Below are 25499 nucleotides of genomic sequence, written 5' to 3' on the forward strand. Positions count from 1 at the left end.
GTGATTACGAGATACTTACCCTTCATTTTTATCAGCTAATATTCCAGAAAAGAAAAAGATTGAAAATGGACTCCATAAGTAGCATAAAATACTTACTCAACGTCCAGATTAATTACCTTCTACACAAAATATATCAACTCCTCTAGTGTAAAAATAATGCTACCCAAATTAAAACGTAGTATTTTCTCTAAAGAAAGTAATTTAGATATTGCAATTTGGCAGCCAACAAAAGGGGGGGGACGTAGGAGAAAAATATCCAGGGAGCCTGGAGGGGGAAAATGAAAGCTAGAAGATTTAAAGCAGCACTAAAAATAAGCCAAGACCCAATACATCATATCCTAACACAGACATGAGACAGGCTTCAGAAATTAGTCAGGTTCCCTTGGGCTACAGCAGGGAGCCAGTGAGTTTGTACACTAAGGGCTGCCAAAGTCAGCCTGAACAATGTAAATCTACGAAGTCATTGAAATACTCCCATAGATGTAGTATTTAACAACGAGATATGGCCCAGGGTACTGTAAGTTACCTTCTCAAAATCTTCCTTGTTTTTTGGTGGGGGTAACATTGGAGCATTAGGATTCTTCAACCTCTCCCTAGGCTGGGCATTAAAAGGCAGTCCTGATGGAGGAGGCGGGAGGGTATGCTCCATCATAGAAGGTGGAATGTATATTGGATGTGGTGGTATGGGTACAGCTTTGCCCCAGCCTAGCTTCATTTCAAAGGACATTATCATCTTGCCTAAGAAAAGTAAAAACAGCTGTTATAAACTGGTTCTGCATCAATCAAGACTCCTCTGTGCAAGTGCAATATCTAAGTAATAAATATATTTGCAATATTAGAAATTTAACCATTATTCAAAAGTAAAGGACCTATTTATCACCAATTACTGAGAATTACTTCCTGTGCATTAGTCAAATTTATGCACAAAAAGAAGTTCATTATTGAACTTGTTCATTATTGGTAAACAACTGCAAGTAATACAGATTCCTTCTTTAATGAATCTGTTCTCAGAAAAGAGAAAAAACATTACCTCTCCCTCACATCTCCAAAACAGTTAGCAATTTTACATCTAGTAATGTAAATCCCTTGTGTATGCTATAGTTTGATGTCAGTAAAACAGCCGTTGTAAACTAAAACCACTGCTAGCGTCCTACCTACTGAAGTTTAAACTCCCAGTATTTCCAATTCTTTTCCTGGATTCCTCAGGAAAAACAGTTGCATTACATCTATCACTAGTCTGACAAAAAACCTGAAGACATGCTTAGTTACTCCTCAATGTTCCTAAAAAGATAGTTACAAAACTGAAAAAACTGTTTACCATTTAAATTCTTTAATGCTCTTTCAGCATCTCTCCTGTTCATAAATGCAACAAAGCCACAATTTCTTTCTCTTGCTCTTTCTTCATCAGTTCTTGGCCACATGATTTTAACGCTTGCTAATGGTCCAAAACGTCCAAATTCTTGACATAACATCTCTTCATTCATCTAAAGGAAGAGAAGTAGAAATTAGCATCTTGCTGCTATATTTCTAAGCAATTCCATTTCATATTAGTGTCTGCATGTGGAGATTTTAATTCTCTCAGTTTAACAAAAAACAACTATTCATCAATACCTCACCTATTAAATCTACTGTAGAACAGTAGTAACAAGACTGAATTCTAAACTAAGCACAATCAAATTTCTGAGATATGATCCTTCTCACAATGAGGTATTAATGGAAAAATAATTTTCACTCAGTATTTTTGCATCTAGCAACGATATTTTAACCTTCGTTTTTGCAGCACCATGTTAAGAGCATTTATTTAAATGAATACTGTCTCTACAATTGACAACTGTACCTCATATCAGATTAAACATATGCGTATGGCTTAAAATAAAAATGAAGGAAAAAAGGCTACTGAAAAAATTTCAGCTGGACCCAAATACACGAAAGCTGCGCTTCACAGCATAGCTCCAACTTACTTGAGGATTAATGTTTCCAAGATACAAATTTGTTGTGCTTGGATCTCCAACATCATGTGACCCTGGTGCATAATCATCCAGTACTACAGTGATAGAGGGGGGGAAAAAAGTCATAATCCTTGGTACACATTGAAGTGACAACATTATACTGAATGAGAAAAGAATCTATATTACCACCAGATGATCTGTTTCTTCTTGAAGGAGCATCCACTAAATAAACAGAAAGTACATATAATTTAGTCAACAAATTTTGCAGGCCAAACCAACATTAAAAAACCAACATCTACTTACTTGAACGACGCTGGCCATCTGAATCTGACTGGGGTGGCTCAAAACGACTCAATCTACCTTTTGTTTTATGTCGTTCATCACGCTCCTCTTGTATTCTACGAAACAAGTTGAACGTAAGTAACAACTTTTTAATATTTCAGTTTTTATTAAAACAATCATCATTAGAAATATGAAAACATTTAATATTTATTAATCAATGAGCTTGTTAAAAACTTCAAATGGCCAGTAGGATTTAATTTTTGTTTAATCGCGTGGAATCTAACCACCAGAATTATTCCAGCTGCATGCTTCCTCATTCACACTGTCAGGGCATTTTAATCTCAAACAGAACTGACAGAGTTTGAGAAGCCCTTTTTTTTTTTTTTTTTTTACGAGATCAGAAATAAGAAGTACGCTCTGAAAGAGGGACTTGAATTCCACATTTAACTGACACAGATCCATTGACTTTTCAGATGACTTTTCAAGATGCAGACAACACCTCAGTTTCTACTTCTACTATTTTTTCTAAGCCTTGTTCTCTGCAGGCTGTCACCTTTTACAATGGTAAGACAACTCCATTTGACCATTCCCAGTACATACAAGACCTCATCTCTGTTTATACCTCTAAAGATAGCACTCACACTAGCACACTAGTAACTGCTTGGTTCTTTGTAATCTGGTTTTAAACCCTGGTAACAAAGATATTGTGTATGAGCAATACAAGACTGTCAATTCAATTCATTTACATCAAGTAATAAATAATTTATGGATCTAAAATCCCTCGTTTTCTAATATAGACATTATTTTATTTTCCGTGTCTAACATCAAGATAAATATATTGTACTCAGTTACACTCAATACACGTGATCTTCTTCTGTTGCCTTATACACTTAAAAGGGAAAGAATCTGCTTTTTGAAGCATAATTCAGCTTGTTTTTTAAAATTATGCAAGAGAAGTACATCTCTAAACGTTAATTTAAAAGTCTCATTTGTGATATAATGTAAAAGCTCAATCACATACTACAGTTCCTGTAGATATACTTTTAGAGACACAAAACTTCTTGCTCTTCCTGATTCTGATAGACATTTAAATTTGCTACCAAACATAAACAGCAAAAACGCAAACACACTCATCCCTTATGATACCTACTTTAGTCTTAAGTAATGCATGAGGCCATGTTCATAAGTGTTACCATTTATAGGCTCACACTGGCTAATTTGTAACAGAATTGCATTCCAAGTAATGTAATGGCAGCAGCTGGCAAAGAAACAAACCTGGGTTTCCATTTTTTATCTGGGTAGCTGGCTGGCTGATTCAATCAACAAACTTTTCATTCACATGAACTGCTCCAAAATCATCTTAGGTAGCAGTGGAAATATAGCCAGTCATTCACTTACTCTGATCTTTGAAATACTGTAATTTTATTATTATTATTTTAACCACTCCGGATATTTTTCTAATTAGGAAGGTAGTAATGAATAGTTTCAAAGGTCATAATCAGACAAATGCCTCTGACATGCAGAGAAATCCATTCATTCCAACTAGCAGACTGGACTTTGCTGTTTGTTTATTGATCATTTTTAAAGGCTCTGGTTGATGCTTCATTTCAGAACAGAAGTCTTTTTCAGCAACAGTGGTAAACTCTTCCTAGCACCAATCAGGGTAAGAAAAAGGGAAAAGCATCAAAGAACACCAAAAAGCTAATCAGATGGCAACTAATTATCTACACAAATCATATAGACCTGTAACGAGCATCTACCAGTGCAGCTTCATGCCCTCTTTAGAAGTATCACTGCCGTTGCTAATGAAGTTGTACCATGCCACAAGCCTTTTAGGGAGCAGGGACATTGGGAAACAGGTTTGCAAGAATGATCCTAAACATTGCCTGTAAAAACTAGGAGCCAGACCCCCCTCCTCCTTCTTTATTTACAGTAACAGCTAGTGAAACTTACTGCTTTAACTCTTCTTTAAAAAGCTCCAAATTACTCTTTTTCTTCTCCTTCTCTCCTTTCTTCAAGGGCTAAAATTAAAGATATATCAGCCAACATTTGAGCACATGAAATTAAACAAAAACATATAAATGGTATTTGTGTAACAAAATTTTAGAAAATTTTCATGCATATTTTACCTACAGCTTTCAAACCAAGTAAACTACAGGAGAAAATAAAAGGAAACAGACGTGAAAACATTAAGACTGAGTGCTAGCAAACACAGCTAGAAAATATAAAATTAAGGATAGCTTAAACTAAACTTTGTTACTTCTGATTACTACCATGCAGCATATGTGATATAACACCGTCTACAACACACAAATATAAAATACCTGTGGTGTATTTTGTCAGTTTGGTTCACTTAAAAACTTATAACAGAAATTGATTGCTCTCCTAACAAACCTTCATGCTCTAATTAAATTGATACGTGTGTGTACTTATATATACACACACACACATATATACAAAAAGAATTTACGTATATGTGTATATACATATATTCAAATATTTTTATCCACAGGCAAACATTCTATGTGAAAACAATTTACTTCTCTTGCTTCTTTTCAAACATAAATACAGGTCTTAAGACAGAGTTACTCAAAACAGTCAAAGATTCAGAAAAGAACTCCTAAATGACAAAGAATATGAATATTCTTTTTTTTACTGTAATATATGCACCTCAACTAACTCATGTGAACTTTTATCTTCTACAACATTGTTTTTATATAACCAAATTTAAATGAAAACGTTTCCAATAGGCAGACATACAAAATATTTATTGTGTTACACACTACAGCTTTGGAAAAACTGGACTTCCTACTCACCCCAGGCAAAGTTGTTTGTTTTTGTTTGTTTTTGGGGAGGGTCTGCCAAATAAATAAAATCATTTTTACCTCATTATCTTCAATCACCATTGGACAGGGCAAGTGAGTAAACTGATTGCATTATCTCATAAGTATTTATGACAAATTTGAAAAGCAGTAATATTCTTACAGTACAAATACTTGCATAAGACAAAACAGCTCAAAATGATAAAAAACTACAATTCATTTCTCTAACTGTAGAGCTTTACATATGATGAAAATAAAAATTGCCATGCAGTTATCACCCCACTATTCCAAATTTCATTTTTGTTTAAAGCTGGAGGAAAGTTAGGATGGGATTACCCACAAATATCACATTATAGCTCATTTCCCACCCTAGCAGGCAGTATCAAGTTTCACTTAACTTTAAGAATTGTAGTAAGCTCTTTCAAAGATTTCTAAGACATTAATTACACTTTATACACATACAGTAGTAACAGTAATCATATGTAACTATCACCTGAATTGAAAATTAAGTTTGTAGGTAACACTTCCAGTACTTTTTTTACAACGAAATCTCAGTTTAAGATCAAAAAAGTATATCAAACCACTCAGAAGACAAAAAAAAATAAAAAGAAGGTGTTCAGTTTGAAAAACTCACACGTTCTAGGACTTATTTGGTAGAACCCAAAGAGCTGAAGGGAACTGTTCCAATATTAGCACCCAAAGAACTCATTCCAAAAAGAATTTGTATCAATTATACAAATGGTCATGGGTTTTTTGTTTGGTTGGTTTTGTTCTGGTAAGCTATAAAAACCTAAAAACAGATGGTAGCAAAAAGAATTGCTTCTAAAATCACAAATTCTCTGGACTGGAGGTTGTTATTTTACAACAGTCACCAAATCTGTATACATAAGTCAATTATCAGGAACACAGTAAAAACATGAAGCACTCAAAACAAAGTGCAGTATCAGGTATATCATGCTGGATACAGGTCTACCAGACCTCTGAATTTTATCCTCTTGTTATTTCCTATGGGATTAAGCAAATCAAAGTTTCCACTCTCTTTTATTGTGTGACAAATGCAAATACTACTCTGCAAAAAATCACACAGACCCTTTTCTAAGCACTTCAAAATACAACCTAGAGTAAGGAGTTAACATTCAGAGACAACACTTACAGGCTTTTTGGTTTCTATCATTAAGAGGGATGGAGGCTTCTCATTCGATGGCTGGCTTGGTTGATTTTTTTGATCTGAAAACCGTGATGACGGTTTATAGATTTTACCCCGTTTCTCATCTGTCTCATGCTCCTCTGAAATTAAAGCCAAATTAAAAACAAATTATATTAACTAATACTGTACAACACAGTTCATTAGAAAGAACATTGTTCTTTCTGAAATTTAACCTCATCTTTTAATATGAAGAAAAAAGAACAAAGATTAGTTATTTTAAAACAAATCACTTTTTCCCATGAATTTTAAGAAACAAATCACGCAGCTAACTACCAAACAAGTTAAAGCAAAAAGCAAATTTTAGTATCAAGTTTCCATGACTTCTTATAATGCAATATATTAAATTTAAAATGCAATTCAAAGCCAATCTCCATCTTTACTCAAAGCCAAATGATCTACCACAGCCACACACAAAAAGATTAGTAATACCTTTAGATGCATTAACGATTCCTCCTCTTACAAACGTTTTCACTTTATTACCATCACTTCCCTCAAAGGCAGCAAGAAATTCTTCATAAATTTCTGCAGCAGCCTTCTCATCCTCCTACAGAGCAGATGTTAATCAATTTACTATCATTACAGAACCTCCAATGACAGCTATTCTTAAATTAGCTATATTATATTCCTTATTATTTTCTAGAGTTCATGCTACAAACTGTATCAAATGAGTTTCAGTTTTAGACAAAACAATTCAAATTTTTGAGGACTGTGGGAAGAAAACAGTATGTAATACTTCAAGCAAATAAGGTCTGTGTGCTCACATGACTATTCATTTACAAGAGTTTACTTGGCAGCTGAACATTGAAGAGATTATATGAAAAACCAACATTATGAGAGTCGTGCTTTGTTAACCTAAGCATCAGAGAGCAGTACCTATTCTTACCTATTATCAACCCATCTGAAGGAGATTAACAACGGGATCACCTTTATACATTTCCCAGAAAAGTTAATTGAATGGCTTAATGAAGTTGAGTGAGACAAACTAAATTAAGCATGTTGGTGCTTCTTTACACTAGTATTTTCAAAAATGTAGCACGAGAAATCCCACTAAAGTACAGAACAAGTTGAATCTGTAATATCCAAAGACCAAGATATTCAGAACTTCCACCTTGGCAACTATATGTATTTCCCAATATTCAGATATTCCTGAACATCCCAAAATTCAGTATCAAATTGTAATCGTTTTGATTGTTCCTATAATAAGTCATTAGACAAAAATGTGTTTTGCAGAATAACAAGGACATGTATTGAAACAATTCCAGAGAGAACAGGTACTCATTCTATCTACTGAAACCTAAGGATAGAGAGCAAACGGAGAACAGGAAATAATTTAAGGCGATGCCTGTCTTCAATTTGAGTAGTACAATAATCAATGGATTGCTGTAATTCAGCATTTCAGACTGCCCGAGAGAGAAGCAAGCCTGCCCCCCCATCCCCCTGGACACGAAGAACAAATTAAATACGTAAAATACAATTCCCTTTCATTCTTAGGAAGCTATAATTATCTAAATCAAAATAAAACTGTTGATGAAGCTGGTTATAAACTAACAGCAAACTAATTTCAGCTCTGAATATATAACAACATTTTCATGGTATACCATTACCTTCTTTTTTAATTCTTCTTGTTCCTTCTTGCTCAGAGTCCGTTTGGCAGCACTCATTTTACCAATACTGAATGCTTTAAGTTTACTTTCCATTAGAGGCTGTAGAAGGAGTAAGAAAAACAAACTGTTTACAAAACAAAATATAATGTTATTGTTCTCTTTGGCCAAGACCAGAAACTTTCTAAGTGAATCAACATGGCAACCGTTTCAGATGTTTGGAAAACAAAATAAAAGGCTACCTCTACTTCTGAACTTGCCAATATCTATTTTTAAAAAAAATAAATAAATCTGTGTTTTATAAAAACTAATTACCACTGTTCAAATGAGAAAGCTTTTAATATGTTATTCAAAGACCCCTCAGACAAAATTGACGGGTACTTGCTGCAAAAGCCTGAGACCTTACCACAATGCAAAGCACAGTTTCTAAAACTCTTGGAAAATATGCTTTGCACCACGACTCCTTTTTGATCGTTGCAAAAAGGGAAAAAAAGAAACGCTCTAGAAGTTATTCTGACTACTCAGGCTGGAGGAATGTTTGTGCAAGGTTAAACAGGTGTAAGTGAAGACTTAAATGGACGATAAACTTATTTTGTACTTTAACGTTCAAAGTAGTAATTTTGCTTGAATAGTAAAACATTCCTGACATTTACTTCTACTAGTTAAAACAAAGCAAACAAACAAAAAAACCACATTTAACTCCTAGATTGCTTCTATTTTGGATAACTTAATCTGCATTGCTCCCTTCTTGAAACCCTGATTAAAAGAGGACTACAGTTAACAGTCATTTCTGAAGAGTATGGAATTAGCACCCTCAAGAGTCTATTTGGGCAATTAACAGATGGTAAAGCATTGGGAGAGTAAAAACAGGAAAAAAAAAAGATGTTCAGAAGACATGGGCAATGGGAAGGAAAAGAAAAAAACTTCTCTGGAAATTCCTACTTTAACGCACTAGCTCATAAGGAACTAGCAAAAGAACAGAACATAATCGATTATCCTCCATGTTCAAAGTATTTTTATGCTCTGACACAGCTGTCAGAGATGCTCAAAAGTACCACTTTCACAGTAACCGTTAAAAAATCAGCTCAACATAATAACACATCACAACAAAGAAGGTGAACAACTTATCTGTTGTATTATCTAAATATTTCAGATGACACCAACAATAAGAGTTTCCTCTAGAAATAATTTTCTGCATAAAGGTTTCCATTTCTAGAGTACCGGCTTCCTATCCAGAAACTTTTTACCTAATACAAAAAAACACTGCAAAAAACAATTGTTTTAAATACCTTTAGTTTATAATCCTTGTTTAGTAACTCAAACACCTCTTACATTTGTGCCAAGCATATGACCAAAATTGCTTGTATTCCTTCGAAAAACATTTCCTAATTCCTAATTAAAAGGAAAACTATCAGTTTCAAATTAATGCAGTGTTGTCTTTGGAGTCATCTGGCTTATGACGCTATGTTTGTCAACATGAGCTGCTGTGACAGGTTTATCAGCAGGTTTTCATCCATCTATGTGTTTTGAAAGTTAATAAAATCCCATTTTCCTGTTGTCTGAAAGACAGCTTATATTTCAGTATAACAGGCAATATAGAACCTTGGCAAAATGTGGACATATTTCTACGGTACAGCGATGCAGACAAATACAAACACCACGCTCCTACTCAAGGCTTATCCTGTCATTTGCAAATAACCTCTCATAATAATGGTACAGGATACCTGCAAATCAGCCATGAGTTTATGTTCTAGTCACATAATGGAAGCAGCCAGACAAGAGGTCTGGCACTAAGATGTCCTCTCTTTAGGAATGGTCTCAAAAAAAAAAAAACAAGACCTTCCAAGTGGCAGGAGCAATATACAATGAACAGGACTGAACCTGCAATTTACTTTCCAGACAGCAGTTACAGCATTAACCGTATGCAGCTTCACAAAATTACTAACAACAGACCTATACAAAACTTAGAAGCTTTCTTCCTTTACATAATGAAAGGAGTAAAGCAAACGACTGAAACAAGAGCAAACTTCTAGCTAAGCAACCCAATCACTGCATTAAAGCAAATTCACATCAAGCATAACACTGTGTTAACTGCAAGATGGCACAAAGTACTGAAAACCCAGTTTCACAGACAATAAATACTCAAAAGTGTTTCAAGAATAATTTTCCAAATTGTATCAAGTGAAGCAAGACAAGAAACAGAACCAACTTCTTAATGAAAAGTTTTTACTATCACAACTTGAATAATGTTATCTTACAAGAAAGTTAACAGCTTATAATTGACTGTGTCATATGCCAAAAAACATCTTGAAGAAGATCTAAACCACTGATGATTTGTCTGGCATTAATGCTTTTATTATTCATTTAAATATATTCTATTAAAATATTTTAAACATATTCCATTAGAAATTAAAATGGAGGGTTAAGTTAGGGGCACTTGATCTCATTTTTGAGAGAAGCTAACTGTATATGATAAAAAAAGTCAACTTTAATGTGCACTGACTCTTGTAAGTAATCAGCTTGTATTCTGAACTATTCTTCAGCATAAGAAAAACATTATACAGTTTTTTACACTAGTGGTTTTTAAAAAACTTCAAGGAATATTTTCAAACATAAAAAATGTTTCATTACAAACACCTACAGATTATATACCCAATGCACCAGAGTTTATCTACAACAAGTAGTTTTCTCTAAAGGACAGGCCTATTTTGAGTTTCTGGGTTTGGGTTGTTTGTTTTGTTGTTTGGGGGTTTCTTTGTTTGTTTGTTTTTTATCTTTTGGACTTACCTGTGTATCAGCAGATCCAGTGTTATGTACTGCATCTGGCATTCTGACCTGGAGAGAGAATGAAAAGGAAGTGAGGCACAGAAAAAGAAAAGAAGAATGCAAACAAGTGCTGTTTTTTTTTCTGATTAATTTCTTTGAATGTGATTTTCATTTCAACTTCAAGGTCCAAATAGGCAAGAGTAAAGATACACACAACTATTTTAATGATACAGGTGAACATTGTCATAGCATTTACAATTTCAATATAACGTAAAAAAATGAATTAACAATAGATATTTTGTGCTACCGTTAAAAAACATTTAAATTTCCACAGCTCAGTTTTACAATCTTGCCATTAACACCATTCCATGGAAAAAAAATTAAGTCTGTTGCACTGAATCTGCAACAGTTGCCATTAAAGATTGCTGAAGATTACGGAAAGTGCTTGATCATATTTGCCTTACTATAAATCATTCCCAAAACTGCTCTTAGTATGAGGTACATAAATGGAAGACAGCCATCTCAAGAACGCTAATTTAAGTCCAATTTGTGAATATTCATCAATTAACTTTGTTACTCTAAATTAAACCATAACTGAAATTTTAGAAGTGCATAGTATTAACGTACGTAGAACTGTCACTTTTAATACACTGCACTGAAATTAAGAACTAGAATTCAGTGATTTAAAACTTCACAGCTTTTTTCAACTTGCCTATTTTTCAGGCAAGCATACAGTATTCCCCACTCACTGAAGTCTTCTGAAATTTTAGTGATCTAACAGCAAACGTTGAGTTGCCAAGGCCTTGAGAGACAGTACTCAAACTAGATGATTAACAAGTTTTAAACTACACATGTACTCTATATTCTGTAGTATGCATACTAAATGTTCTGTACTACTATATATACTGTACGAGATGCTTACAAAACAAAAAAATATATATTCAAATTCACTCCTCTTATTTTAAAATCAATTCTAGGCTACCGAACGTGTACACCACCATATGTATAAAATTTGCATAGATTCTTTTTAAAGTAGATTTTCAAACAAGTTTAAGCGGTGCAAACTCCAGCACGCAGGACTGTACAACACCCTAATTCCAGAAACCTGATACAACTTCCACAGTTAAGATAAAACTGTTTGATGCACCATTCTTACCTGGATTGAAATTTAAAGTCAAAAAAAAAAAAAAGATTTTCCTTAGCCAGAATCTGTTCATTAGTTAAAAAACATCAGCACTTCTCCTTATAAACAGGTATTTATGGTTTCTACCAGAAATAGTATTATCCTGTGCTCATCTCCAGTCTTCCAGAAGTACCAGATGCTACTTTAGAAAAAAAAAAAAATCTAAGATCTGTTGCCATTTCCCATCATTTTTTCTTTCTTCAACTCAGATAGACATTTACCTTTCTACAAGTACGTTCCTACATTTTACAGTCAACTCCGTATAGAAAGCATGGCATGGGAGAGAGCAGTCCAAGAACTGGCACTAAGTCCACAAACGGGGAGGTGGGAAGAGGGAGACAGAGAAAAAGAAAGGTACAACCTTTAAAAAGGAGACAAAAGACTCCTAAGAAATACTTTTTTTAAAGAAAAAGGAAAAAATCTGTTTTATTCTCCCAAATCCACTTACCTGCAAGACTATACATTATTCACATCTTTGCACAAAATAAAAAATTGAGCTCACATGTACCACTAGTGGTTCATTAAAATACAGGAAGAAGCAAACACCACAAGCCTATTTTACTAATACCACTTTCTGCAAACTTTGCTCTGCATTTATAGTGCGGTGGTTTCTTGTGATTCACAACTGCCCGTGACACTCAATGATCTGTTATCCACAATTCTATGTACTGCAAAGATGTAGCTCCAGGAAACCTAGGAAACTTGTCCTTCCCCTGAGAGTTGATGAATGTATAGCACAACATCGTAGGTGCAAAACAGACAGCAGGCAAAAGAATTTCCAAGATTGAAAACTGCACTCCTCTACCACCCTGAGGCAACCAACACATTGATTAAAATGTCAGCCTTTAAAAAAACATTTTAAACTTGTGATTAGAAAGATTTCTCTCAAAGGTGGGCTGATACAGTGCCGTCTTCTTAGTGTATGTACTAAGAAGAGAAGTCAAGACATAATGCTTGGGGGGAAGGAGGCTGTTGGGGATTTTTTTTGGCAACAGCAGAATGAAGTTAATGTTTCTCAAATCTCTTTCTCTCTTCCATTTAGAGAAGTTTTGGAAAGCCATACCTTCCAACAAGGATAGGCGCTGGTGCTGCTTACACGGCGGACACTAAGCAAGGCAACACATACAGTAACAGGCAGTATGGAAGCTCAACACAATGATGTTTAAGACATGATAAATGACATTCTGAGGATGGGGACACAAAAATTTACCAGACACTACGTCTGTTTCCCCAGGAACCATCGGATACTGCTGTGAGAGGCTTCCAGGGCATGGCAGCACGCAAGAAATTCAGCGGGCTAGCAGCAGGCCCGCAGCCCGACCAGCAGGAGCCTGCAAGCCCCTGAGGCAGAAGAACCATGGGGCCAAGGAGCTGAGGCCTACCACAGGGCCCTCCAAGCACATCTAAAAGCAGCTTTAGCTGACTCCAGTAAATATGCAGACCAAGTTTTTTCCTGTGGTAGCTAGCAGCTTGGCAAAGCCATGTTATTCTCCTCCTCAAACAGTTCTTATTTTTAAGGCCTTCTGATCCCATCGATAAATTTAGTTCACGCCTTTGGTACTGCTTTTGACCATCCAAGCGTCTGTACCCACACTGAAGCACAACAGTGAAATAATTCCTGACAAAATTAAGCATCATTAGCTGTCAGTTTGTAAATAACAGCGATTAAAAAAACTGATTTAATTCTCACAGCACTGCACTTTGCATCCAGCTGCACCGTCTGGATGAAAGAGGCAATTTTTTTCCTCAAGAGTTGCATCAGCAGAGTTGACTCAACCGAGTAACAAACGCTTGTGAGTCCTCACAAGGACAAGCATTTTAGATAACGTTGCCCACCTGTATTGAAACCCACAGGAAGATTCCTTTTTCCTCTTCTAATGATGTCAAGCAGCTCAATGAACTGCTGAAAGAAACACCCAAAGCCCTCCTCAGCAGCTGATGATTTCTGAGATACGAGGATAGTTCCTTCATGGTCAAAACACTGACAGGAAATATTTGATGAGTAGATCTTTCAGTAGCATGGCCAGCATACACAATTTACAAAGGGCCTTACTCCCAATTCACTGCCACTACCACTCTGCATGAAACCATTTTTCTCAAAAAAAAAAAAAACACACAACCACCACCACAGACTCTTTTCCAGCTGGCTCACTTCCTCAGTTCCCTTCGCTGCACAGGCCCCTCAAAGGATCGTGCCAGCATACCTGCAGCAGCAGTGCAAGCTGCTTAATGGCACTCCAGTCAACCAGCCCTGTCAGATCGCAGTCTTGGAGGTCAGGTCACTCAAAACGACGCTACTCCATCTAGTCAAATTTACTCAACCTTCAAAGGGGAAAAAAAAAATCTTGAAAGGACCATATAAATGAAATTTACCACAAATTTATATCAGGAAGCCAACACGGAGACCCCCCATCTCAGATTCTGACACTTCAATGTTCTTCCAGCTCCGTAGCAGTTTCCAAAGAAAGCAGAGAAGACTGCTCTTCCAAATCTTTCCTGTCAGCAATGTCAAGTGCCCACTAATCTAGCTCGTCACAGTTTCCCCAAATTTAACAATCTCTGTGTAAAATTGACATGATCATAAACATTTCACAAATGTTTAAAGTATGCTATACAAAAGCTTTTTTTTTTTTTTTTAAGTTAGTACTGATGCCATTTAGTAAAACATCAGACAGCAACAAAAGCTGCCAGGAAAACCAGAAGCCAACCCCGCAGCCATCCAAATGCTGGGTGCTACCTTTACAACTCTAACGGCTGCGAGCCTGAGTGCAAAATACAAGCCCTGCTCCTGCAGAAACTTGTAGCTTAAGGGCAAAGTGTTTGTAAGGAACTCTGGCATAAGATAATCCTGCCCTGTTTCAACACCTTCCTTGGGTTCTGCCCCCACACCGGGCAGCTGGAGATGGAGCCATGCTGAACTAGATCACTTTTCCCATCTAACTGTCACTTAAGAGAGAGCTGGGGAGGTTTGGCCAAGGCAAGTTCCTTTGCACAGCAGGCTGCCCTCACTTTCCCCCCAGAATTATGCCAAGCCGTCTGAAGAGGACAATGTCTGGGAGGGAAAGAGTATACGAGGCCGGGAGCAGATGAGGTCAGCACTGCCACCAAGAAAAAGCAAATGGAATCACATCTTAAATTAGCAAGTTAAAATCCAGCAAGGGCAGGGAGGCATCCCAACCCAACTTGTCTCTCATTCTTCCTTTCTCTAACAGTCTAGGACACAAATGTTTACAAACACTTGTGAATTAAGTTTTATAGCTAACCTGTTTACTCTTTGCACTTACTAGACTAGTACACTTGTAGTGTTCACTACTTAGACACCACTTTGGCACACAAAAGTAAACAGAAAATTGTTTCTCTGAAGTACTTGCAAGGAGTGCTCTTCCACTAGTGCCTTAAAAAGAAATGAACAGGAGCTGCCAATTTTTAACTTGTTACTGCCAGAGAGGAAACGAAAAGAACACCTCCGCTGACAGATCCGTCTACAGAGAAACACCTTCTGCCCCTCCTGCTCTTGATCACAGGTTGAACAGTAACATAGGGAGAGCTAAAGATGATGCGTGTCACCGTCCTGCAGAATACTACACCCAACTGGAGTTCACCACACTTGCACAGATGTGACATCACTGCTCTTCAAACACGCTAACTTACCAATGGAAGCTGTCCATTCACAGGCAAGCAATCATGGTTCTTCAACATTTTATTAACATATGATATTACAGAAATACTTATGAAATACATTTAGGATTAGATAATACTGTTAAAACATTTTTTAGAATGAAAAATGGGAAACCTACAGCTTGGTCCAAGTGGATAATCTCCTCTGCCACCCGGTACCCGATTTGTGCTGCGCATTATACGCGAGAACAGCAGATACGCAATATAGTCACTACTCTCAGAAGATGAAATAAGAAACTGGCAGAGTCGTCCAAGCAGGTATGTTTCACCATATCGAGATAACAATTGGACAGAATCAGAATTTGCCATTTTAGAATTACATCCTACACTAAGCTCTGGCACAGTCTTGGGCAGCCTCTATTTCCTCTTCCTTAATTTTGTCATTTGTTCCTATTTAAATTTCTGGAAATCTCAGGCACATATCTTGCTATCCTAATCTTAAAGTGACAAAGTAATAGCTGATGCTCTTAAGACACATTTCACACAAGAGATTGTCAAATTTATTTAGAAGTTCACAGTATTATAAAAAGGAGCTACCACCATTGCAATGAGGGCAAGGTGTGCTCCTGGACCTCCACCATCTCCACATGTAGTTTTCAAATAGTGAATCAAATAGACTGAAATAAACTTGATTTTACACTATAAAACTGGCTAGACATCCCAGACCAGTACTTGGACGCTAAAACCAAAGAACAAACCCCACACATTCTGAAGACAAGAAACCATACCCTCCTGCAAGTGTTAAGCCCTCCAGCTGCTCGGCCACAGCACTTTACAGAGCACAGAAAGTAAAACCATGTTCTGCTCCTCCCAGGAGGTAGGCTGGCAGCCAGCAAGGAAACATCTCGAAATTGCCTCTGAAACATGTCCTATGGAGTCTGAGACATATTTGTTTTGCAAGAACTACCATTCTTGTAACTTGCAAAACACAACGCACCAAAAGAAACAGCACCTAAAACTCTGATTTTGCTAATGATTTTTTTTTAAAATCAAAATGTTTCATAAATAATTACTTGAAGAAATCAAGGAAAATGGTAATATGTTCAGATTTTTTACACCTTCATCAATCTCATTCAGTCCCAACTAAAATCACAATTACTCAATCTTCATCGTTAAAAAAATATGAATTTCAGTTCCATCATACTTCTGCAGACATTAGAAAAATATCTATATGGATATACACACTGCATGTATCCATGAGTTTAAAAAACAAACAAACAAAAAAAGACAACCCCACCTCCCCAAAAGTTGAAGGTTGAAGGACACAAATCCCAAGACCTAGGCATGTGTTATTTCACTTTTCAACAAACACATTCTCATGGACGCACATATGCACTATCACTATTACCAATATTATTACATGTGGCAAAGAAAATACAAAACAAGACCTAGAAAGTAAAGTATGAGAAAGTCTACCAGAAACACAGCATATACCTCTAAAGTAACGGGTGACTGAGGGGTGAGGGGGAACTGCACAAAGACGGCAAGGCAGAGGACGTCCTCAAGGGCTCCTGGCCTCAAAAAAATTAATGCGCATGTTGGTTTGACTTTACACTTCCTAGAAGTCCCACTGACTTCAGTGGGATGACTTAGTAGGAAGAACGAGGTGCCTGCACATCTCTCTGCAAAACTGAGATTTGGGACAGAAAACAATTTTCATAAGTTAACTACTACGTATTTTAAAAAGAATATCATCACTACAGAAATACTACACTGACAAAAGGAAAAAACCTATGGTGGAACTGTAAAAAGAAAGGGAACCTATCTGAGTTGGTTTTGTGTACCATGTTGTCAGTTGCAGTAATCAATAAATTATTATTCTATGCCTAATTATACTTCAAAACCCAAGATATCTTATTCCCTGGAAGCTTCTTTCAATAAATTAAGACCTACTGTGCTGTTTTCTGTCCAGATCTTGCTTGCAGTTCCAAGCGAAAGGCAAGATCCAGAAAATGTCTCCTGACAATATTGGAGATAGATCAAAAAAGGGAAACAAAAATAAAGCTCTCTCACTCTAATGACAACCAACTACTGGGTAAATATGCAGATATTCTCATAACTAAATTTGAGCTCATTTCCTAGTAGCCAAAGGAAAGAAAAAAAAAGTAAGAAAAGAAAATTTAACTGAATAAAAAAATGGATGTGTGTGTGTACAGATATATATATATATGTATAAACCTATGTCTCCTACATAACCGACTAGAAATTCCTGAGCCAAAACGCAGCTTCTCACTTAACGGCTTTACACACTCACATAACAAAAAAGAAGACAGGAAGAATTGTCAGGAAAAAGAGTTACATACTTCTGGCCTAAAAACTGTAACAAGGCAGAGGGAAATGAGATACCACTAATCGCTAGTCCTCGAAGTGCCAGCTGCAGCCTGGCCCCCAAACCACCTCTCACCCCCTGCCCGCCTGGGTAGGGGGCTCAGGGGCAGGGAGCTCCGCGCTGCTGCTGCACGGCCTTCAGCGCACAGCCTTGAAGTTTGCCAGGAGCCCTGTACAGCTCGGGCTTCCTCAAATCCAACAAAAAATCATTATGGGAAACAGAGCGGGGGGGGCGAGAAGAGCGGGAGCACCACGGCGGCGCTGCGAAATGCGGACTTTCATCGCGGATCAGGAGGGAAGAGCGGGTCCCAACTTCACCCTTCCGTTCAGGCTGATCCGGTGCGCGGCCGACAGGGCGAGGGGGCTGCGGCCAGGCGCTGGGGCACCCACAAGACTCGGGGCACGCCCGAGGCCCCCCGGGGGCTCCGAACACCCCCCCAGGACCCCTAATCCCCCCCCATCCCTCAGCGGGGACCCGGTGTACCCAACCGGCAGCTGCCGCCAGCCCCTCACGACAGACAGCCCCAGGACGACCGAGACCGAGCCCCGGCCCCTTCCCGCCGCCCCCCCCCCGGGCCCCGCAGTCACCGAGGCCGCAGGCAGGCGCGGAGGAGGCCGCGCACCTCAGCCCCGGCAGCCCCGGCAGCCCCGCCGCCCCCGGGCCCCGCCGCCAGGCCGAGAGGCCGCGGCCGAGCCCACCCGGGCGGCGGAGCCGCGGGGTGCCCGCGGGCAGGGCCTCACCTTGCCCCCGCCTTTCTGCGAGCCGCCCGGCGCCTTGTCCGCCATCTTGCCTCTCCCGTCGCTCAGCCCCGGCGGCGAGGAAGCGAGCGCCGATCCCCCGATGCGCAAGGAAGAGCCCGGCTGGCCTAGGGCGGCGAGCCGAGCGCCGAGTCGCCGAGAGGGAGGGCTCAGCCCCGCCTCCCCCCCCCCCCCCGCGGCGACCGCCATGTCGCGGGGCAGCACCGGGGGTGCGCGGCCGCCCCCTGCTATGGCGGCGGTCCGGCGCCGTGTGCCTGCCTCACAGCCACGCGCTGCGGGGTCACACCGTAACCTGCACCCGATAGGAGGGCACAGCCTTGATCGAAACCGGTTAAAAAATGGAAAAATAAGCGTGTTTTTTTTTTTCTCTCGTAGTGGTAAAAAGTGGTGTGAGAATTAAAGCCAACACGATCGAAAGCCCACCGTCAGCTCAGGGCACATAACACCTTCCCGGAGGTACGGCCAGCTGTGGCACGGCCTCGGCCTCAGCCTCAGCCCTGGCAAAAATTCAGCCCTGACAGTTATTTTTCATTGCAGTCTAAGTTTATGTAGTAACATCAGGCAGGTACGCAGATGGAGACACTAACGCACGTGAGCAGCATCTCATACCCAGTACAGGAGACCTAGAAGGAACTACATGTAGATATCTACAAATAATGGGTTATGTGGGAGCTCTGCAAAGAACATGAAGGAACAACACAGCCACAACAGTGCCATGTATCGCCCCTCCTGTCACCCCCATCACAGGGGAGAGCCGGCAGTGGCAGGGCCCCAGTAGGAAGGGTGCCCATCTGCCTTCTGCACCCACAACACCAGCAACAGGACCCCACGACAAGGGGGGACCCATTGCTTCCTGGGCCTTCCCATGCCCAGAAGGTGCAGAACATCTTGGGTAAAGGCCGTGCCCATGGCTACGAGCAGAGCCTGTCCCTGTGATACCTCCTCAGCGGAGAGCCGGGACAAGCCCACTGACAGTGCTGCACCCCCACATCACTTGCAGCCCTGTGGCTTTAGTGGTGTCTGTGTCCCATCTGGGTCTCCTGCTTTCACATTAGCAGAGAAAATCCCCAATGAAGTTGCTAGGCAACCCAAACCTGCTTAGCAACCAGCTGCAGTGAGGCAGTCAGTCAGGGAGCCCTGACAGCCCACACCCACCTGACACCCTTCTGTCCCTTGGCAGCTATTCCTGGGCACATCCACTGCCTGCAACAGCCTGTGTGCATGGGCCTGTGCGTTTTGGAGAGGCACCAGCAAGGCTCATAGCCGCTGTGAAGGACACAGTCACAAACGAGAAACCCTGACAGAAGGGATCTCTATTCAGATAAAAAATATTGACTTGCATTGCCGAAGCCCCTGGGAGGAGAGGAAGACTAATCATATGGTGTCTTTTTCCATCACCAGACATTTTCCTGCAAGACTTTGAGAGATGATGGTAGGGAACAGCTCACCTAGCCACCAAATAACCTGTTCACTGAAGGCAGAGGCTTGTGGCGCAGACAGGACAAGGCAGAGCAGTACAAGGACTTCGCTGAGAAGGTCTGCAGGGTGGCCATGCTGCATGGAGATGCCTGTAGTGCTCTGGGTGCACAGAAACGGCCCCACATATGTGTTAGATGGGAAGGTCTCACACAAGATCAGCACGTGCAGAATAGACAGTGCATTGCATGGCTGCAGAGCCCAGTGCTCTGGTCTGCACAGCTCTCTTCAACCACTGCTCTGCGTTCCCAGACACTGAGCAGTGCACGGTCATGCAATTTAGAGGCGAGATTTGCCCCTAAACATCTAACAAGCTGAAACAGAAACAACACTAGTCTGAACAACATCAAAACACTACATCACATCAAGAAAAGCCCAGGAATAAATAAGGAAAAGGATAGCACAGCAGATCCCCCGTTCCTGGGCTTGATAGCACAACACCATAGCAACTTTTTTATTGAACACTGCTTAAGTGGAGATTATGACACATTACTTTTCACACGAATCTCGCATTCCATGTTTTCAGGGGTTTTCATCATGACATGAAATATGCTGGGGCTGAGATAATACTTAAGAAAAAGATGGTAGGTGTGCAGAAATGAATGAAAGCTTTGAATCCACCAACTCCCAACACCTACCATCCTGTAAGCTACAAAGGGGAGCAGGGCCTACAATAATAACCACAAAAGAAAGCAGAAAGAGAGTGTGAAAAGGATAAAAAAAAAAAGAGCACGAGCATAAAAAGTGAAGGGAGTTGGGAATTTAAAGAGCAGTGCAAGGGAAAACAGAACATAACAGATAACAGAAGGAAAAAAAAAAAGATCTGACGAAATAACACACTGGAGGAGGAAGGAAGGGGGACAATGATTAGCTGAGGTAACAAAGCACATAGACCTCACTTCATAAAGGCACCTAAACACATGCTTAACTTTAAGTGCAGAAGTAATTCTGTAGCTTTTAATGAGACTATTCATATACCTGGAACTTGGTATGAGGTTAATCTGTGTCTTGGTGAAGGACAGAAATAGGCCTCTCTGCTTCCCTTACTTCTAGGTTAGATTGTACCTGCACATCTTCCTCAGACTGACTCAAGATCTTCAGAAAACCTCACTGATTGCAGAAGGTGTGTGTCCAGCTTCTCAGGAAGATGATCTGAAGAGAGCACATTACTCTGCCAGCAGCTGTCCTGAAGGTAGCGGTTTTAGATGTGAGTCTTTTTATGGCTTTTGTTCCATACATCATAGAAACGCACAGGTGCTGAAAGCTCACTGAACTTAAAGGATCTGGGAACATCAGCTTTGGTATTATAGGGAGAGATACAAACTGGAGATGACACAACGATAGCTAAAGAGAAGCTATTGTCATAGTACAGGCCCTGAAACTTACTGTCAAATAGATCACAACAAAAAGGACTGAGCACTTGTATTAGTGGAACTAATCGCATTATGAAAAATAACAATCACTTCAGAGCTCAAGAAGGAGAAATATCTCACTCAGAAATGGAAAATCTTGGTCACTACGTACGTCCAGCAGCACAGACAACAGTAAAAGCTATCCACAGCCCTTTCTCGTGCCTCAGGCGAGCAGCTGATGGGCAGGAGGCAGGGCACCGGGGGAAAAGCAGCCGTCCGAGGTCTGCAGTAGGGCCTCGCCGGGCTCCCGCACAGGGCCGGGGGAGCCGAGGGAGCTCTAACGGCCCGGGGCAGGCCGGCACACCGGCCCGGGGCTCCCGGAGCTGCACCGCCCCGCAGCACCGCCAGGCGGCCGCATCGGGTGCTGGTCCCCCGCTGCTCCGGCCTGTGAGTACCGGGGATCCCGCTGGGTGAAACCATCGCTGGTGTCGCTGAGCTGCCTCGGGCAGCATTGCTCGAGGGAGGGACCGGGCACAGCGGTGTGTTATCTCCTGCCTACTCCGAGCAATTGGAGTTTGGGCAACACTGCTGCTAGGAGGGGTGGCCCCATACAGCTCAGTACAGGGTGGGCCCAACCTCCAAACTGCTATTTATATTAGTAATTGACAAGGGAAAATAACCTGGAGCCACCTATAGGGAAACCTGCACTCTCCACAGGTGAGCTTCCCGAGGTCAGAATGGGCAGTGGTATCAGTATCATGATATTTATAATTTCTACTTCCTGAATCATGCCAAAAATAGCCAACTAATACAAATAATTATGTAGATACAAATTGCTTTACTCTCCAATTAAATATGCAAAAATTATCTGGTAATAGATTGGGAGCTAAGGATTAAAATATATCCAATGTTTATTGAGCTCCCTTCAGAGGGGAACCTAATTTAAATACCACAACCAGCGTTTGCTGTGCCTACTGCTTACACAGCACCACCAGCTAGCCTCTCACCTTCCATCCCGGAGGATGGCTCTCCATTCCTGCAACCACCTGCACCACACCATTTTCTGTGACTGCCCCAAGGCTCTGCACAAATCTGAAGTAGAATCACTGCCAGTTTAAGAGGAGGAGGGAGAAATAAAACTCATCCTTTGACAGCAGGAACTGGGGACAATTCCCTCAGTCTTTCTAGGATTTGTTGTGCTCCAAACTTGCCTCACACAGAGAAGCCTTTCCACGGGAAGGAATGGTGTTGGGGCCAGGAAGTGTTAGAGGTGGATTAGGCAAGCTTCTATTGTTTCACGATCCCAACAGAATCATTTTCCTCCATCTTTCTTACTGTTTTCTTGCAAACCACTTCAGCAGATTGTAGAAGCACAGGATTAGTATCATCCATGACCTCCTTTAGGGGTTGGGGGAGGGGGGGGGAGTGTGTTGTTTTTTTTGTTTTTTCCTTTGCTTTGTTTTTGTTTTTAATGTGATAGTGGAAACAGGTGCAACAATGAGTTGGAAGCAGACCAGCTGGGAACTAGTGCTGGATAAAAGGGGCACTTAGTGCCATAGGAGGAGAGGCTAGATATGCACAGCTCTCCTGGGACTGTGTTAATAAACCTGGTTTGAAAGAGAGACTGACACTTCTGGGTAAAAAGAAAATATCAGAATGGAAAGAGAAAAGTGTCCTTGGATGCTAGGGGTTTGGGGCCACTAATGTTTCAAAAATTTGTGCTCCATTTGGCCTCAATCCCTTTATTTAATCCACCTCATTAATCCTTTTTAATTATCCACCTCATTGTTTAAATCCTCTGCTTACTGCTCAGCTTCTGTACTCTTTTGTAATTAATAAACTGCACCAAATTAAGAGCATCATGATCCAGGGCCTGCTGTGAGAGGCAAAAAAAAGAAAGATATAGTTAGTGTTTTAAAGGTCATCTCTAAAGATACTTTTTTCAGAATGAACTGTACTGAATCTGTGCTATATATAACACATTGCAATAGTACAGTAGCAATCACGTACAGTTAGTAACTGACAATACATATCAATGCCCTTGGCTTAATGGGAGAGGAAGGGGAAAGAGGAAAGGAAGCAGTGAGACGCAGAAGTCTGTGGAAATTTCATGCTGGAAAGGATAGACAAATAATAATATTAAAAAGGAACTATCAGACATTTTTCATTATAATGAGGTAGTTCTGGTTGTATGCAAATGTGGGAGTTATTAACTGTTGTTACAATTACAGATATCATTAGGTACAGATATATACTGGGGAAAATCATTAATTATCTTAAATAATTAATATTAAACTACATTAAGTAAACCACATGCTGCAGCGCATTACCCTTGTCTTTCTGGACATTTTTGCCCACTTTCAGAGGAGCTCTCTCCGTCCCTCTCATCTCAGGCCAGAGCACCCCTCTCTCCTCACACCCCTGAGACTGAAAGCCACTATGCAGGGATTCCCAAAATAGGTAGACACATCCTTCCCGCATACTCCCGTACTGCTAGGAAGCCATGGGTATGCAGCATGGGAGGGGGGCGAGGTAGAGAGGAGATGCAGTTGGTGCCCAAAGCCAGAGCAGATGCTGTCTGGGCTGCTAGGAGCTACCAGGCTGAACAGAGACACTTTAGTAGGGACCCCCAGAATAACAAAAAAGAACAACAGGGTAGCCGAGAGAGGGCAACTTGGCTCCAAAGTTCCCTACAGCCTGGACTTGTTGCTCTTGCTAGGTCTCCTGGCTGGAGCCTTCTCTGTGTTGCTTCGTTCCTTAGCCACGCACTTTGCGAGTGAGGCTTCAGACCTGCAGTCCTCACAAAGGACAGGCTGTTCTTTGCTCTTGCTATAGGCACCTGGTAGGTAGGACAGTGCTGGATTTTGATCATGGAAAACATACATGAAATACGTATATAACCAACATGCTATTCTTATCACAGCGAAACTAATTCCACTGCAATACTTACGTTCAGATTTGCTGCTGTCCAGAAAAACATAAGATCTGTCCCATATCTTTCAAAAACAAGACCTTTAAAAAACAAACACACAAAAAAAACACCATTCAGAGAAATTTTCTTTAAATGTGTGGTATGGGTTTTTTTTCAGTTTGTACAGTGTTTAGAGTTTTTTAAAGCATACAGAGAACAAACTTGAAAATGTTCATCTTGAAGGTAAACAGAGCAGAAAATTAGAAGCTCCTGGCAAAAGAGTGGTCAAAGTAAAAATTGTTATGCAGCCATGATTGTGTGAGTTTCCTTTACCATATCTAGCTTTTTTAACCTATATTATTATAGTAATAATACTATAGCCAAGGCTTGAAAATACAAGTATCATTTTCACTTTTCTTTGCTTATCTATTAAGGAATAATGTTTATAAAGTATAATTGGCCCTAATTAGTTACTCAAGAAGGAGAACGTGATGCAAGGATTCCTGTTTATCCAGTCTGAAAAAGATAGCGCAGTAGCCTGGCTAAATGCAAGTTAATCTCTTCAATACTAGATCAAAGCTCTATGCCTACTCAATTATTACAAAAGTTCATAATTGGTGCAGTAGAAAGTTACTCATCAAGACATTATTTCAAGAGATTGATACACATTTGAAAAAGGATGGAAAAAGTCATATGGAACTAAATGTTAGTGTGACTGTGTCGTTCAGATGTTCTCCCAGAGGATCCGCAAAGATGAGCTACATTAGATGTAGTCAGGTTAAGCTAGAGCTTCTCTTCCTTTAACACCTACCCTTTTTAAATGAATAGAGCCAAATTCTCTCCTCACCCATGGTCAGTGTGGCTCTGTGGCGGGTGTCAGAACAGATTCAGATTTACTGAAGAGATTTTAGTGAAGAAGGATAAAAATCCAGAGCAAACAGGTTAAATGTTTTTTATTCAGATAAAATTTCTTTTTAAGAAAGAGTTGAGTAAAATCTGGCTTGAAGGTAAAAATATAGAAAAGGCAAAAGAAATTAAAGCAAGAGTGTTTCATGGTAAAGGATTATATCAAGCAAGAACTCTTAAAGAACAATGTTTGCCATGGTGAATGGGCTGACTGAGTGAGGCTGAAGGTGTATCTTCAAAAGCATCTTAAATCTTCCAAACACTACCAGTGCTTGTTAA

General features: G+C 40.0%; 1 protein-coding gene across 9 annotated transcripts in view; it reads right to left on the reverse strand.

The window, feature by feature from the left end:
• The window catches only part of U2SURP (U2 snRNP associated SURP domain containing), a 44973-nt gene extending 26194 nt beyond the window's left edge, over positions 1-18779 (reverse strand). For 2 of the 9 annotated variants that reach the window (XM_083848179.1, XM_083848180.1), the window contains exons 1-12: positions 18558-18779; positions 10649-10696; positions 7865-7963; positions 6690-6804; positions 6207-6340; positions 5048-5089; positions 4185-4252; positions 2253-2347; positions 2139-2171; positions 1962-2044; positions 1319-1484; positions 527-738 (exon numbers count right to left, since the gene is read on the reverse strand). In XM_083848179.1, coding sequence (XP_083704305.1) covers positions 527-738; positions 1319-1484; positions 1962-2044; positions 2139-2171; positions 2253-2347; positions 4185-4252; positions 5048-5089; positions 6207-6340; positions 6690-6804; positions 7865-7963; positions 10649-10696; positions 18558-18764 — 1302 coding nt within the window. In that variant the 5' untranslated portion in view covers positions 18765-18779. Of the gene's footprint in view, positions 1-526; positions 739-1318; positions 1485-1961; positions 2045-2135; positions 2172-2252; positions 2348-4184; positions 4253-5047; positions 5090-6206; positions 6341-6689; positions 6805-7864; positions 7964-10648; positions 10697-18557 lie in introns of those variants that run through there. The other 7 variants (XM_083848177.1, XM_083848178.1, XM_083848181.1 and 4 more) reach the window with 5 other exon arrangements.
• Between the last annotated feature and the right edge of the window lie 6720 nt (positions 18780-25499).

This window comes from Anser anser, assembly GCF_964211835.1.
Source record: "Anser anser genome assembly, chromosome: 9".
Classification (NCBI taxonomy): Eukaryota; Metazoa; Chordata; class Aves; order Anseriformes; family Anatidae; genus Anser; species Anser anser.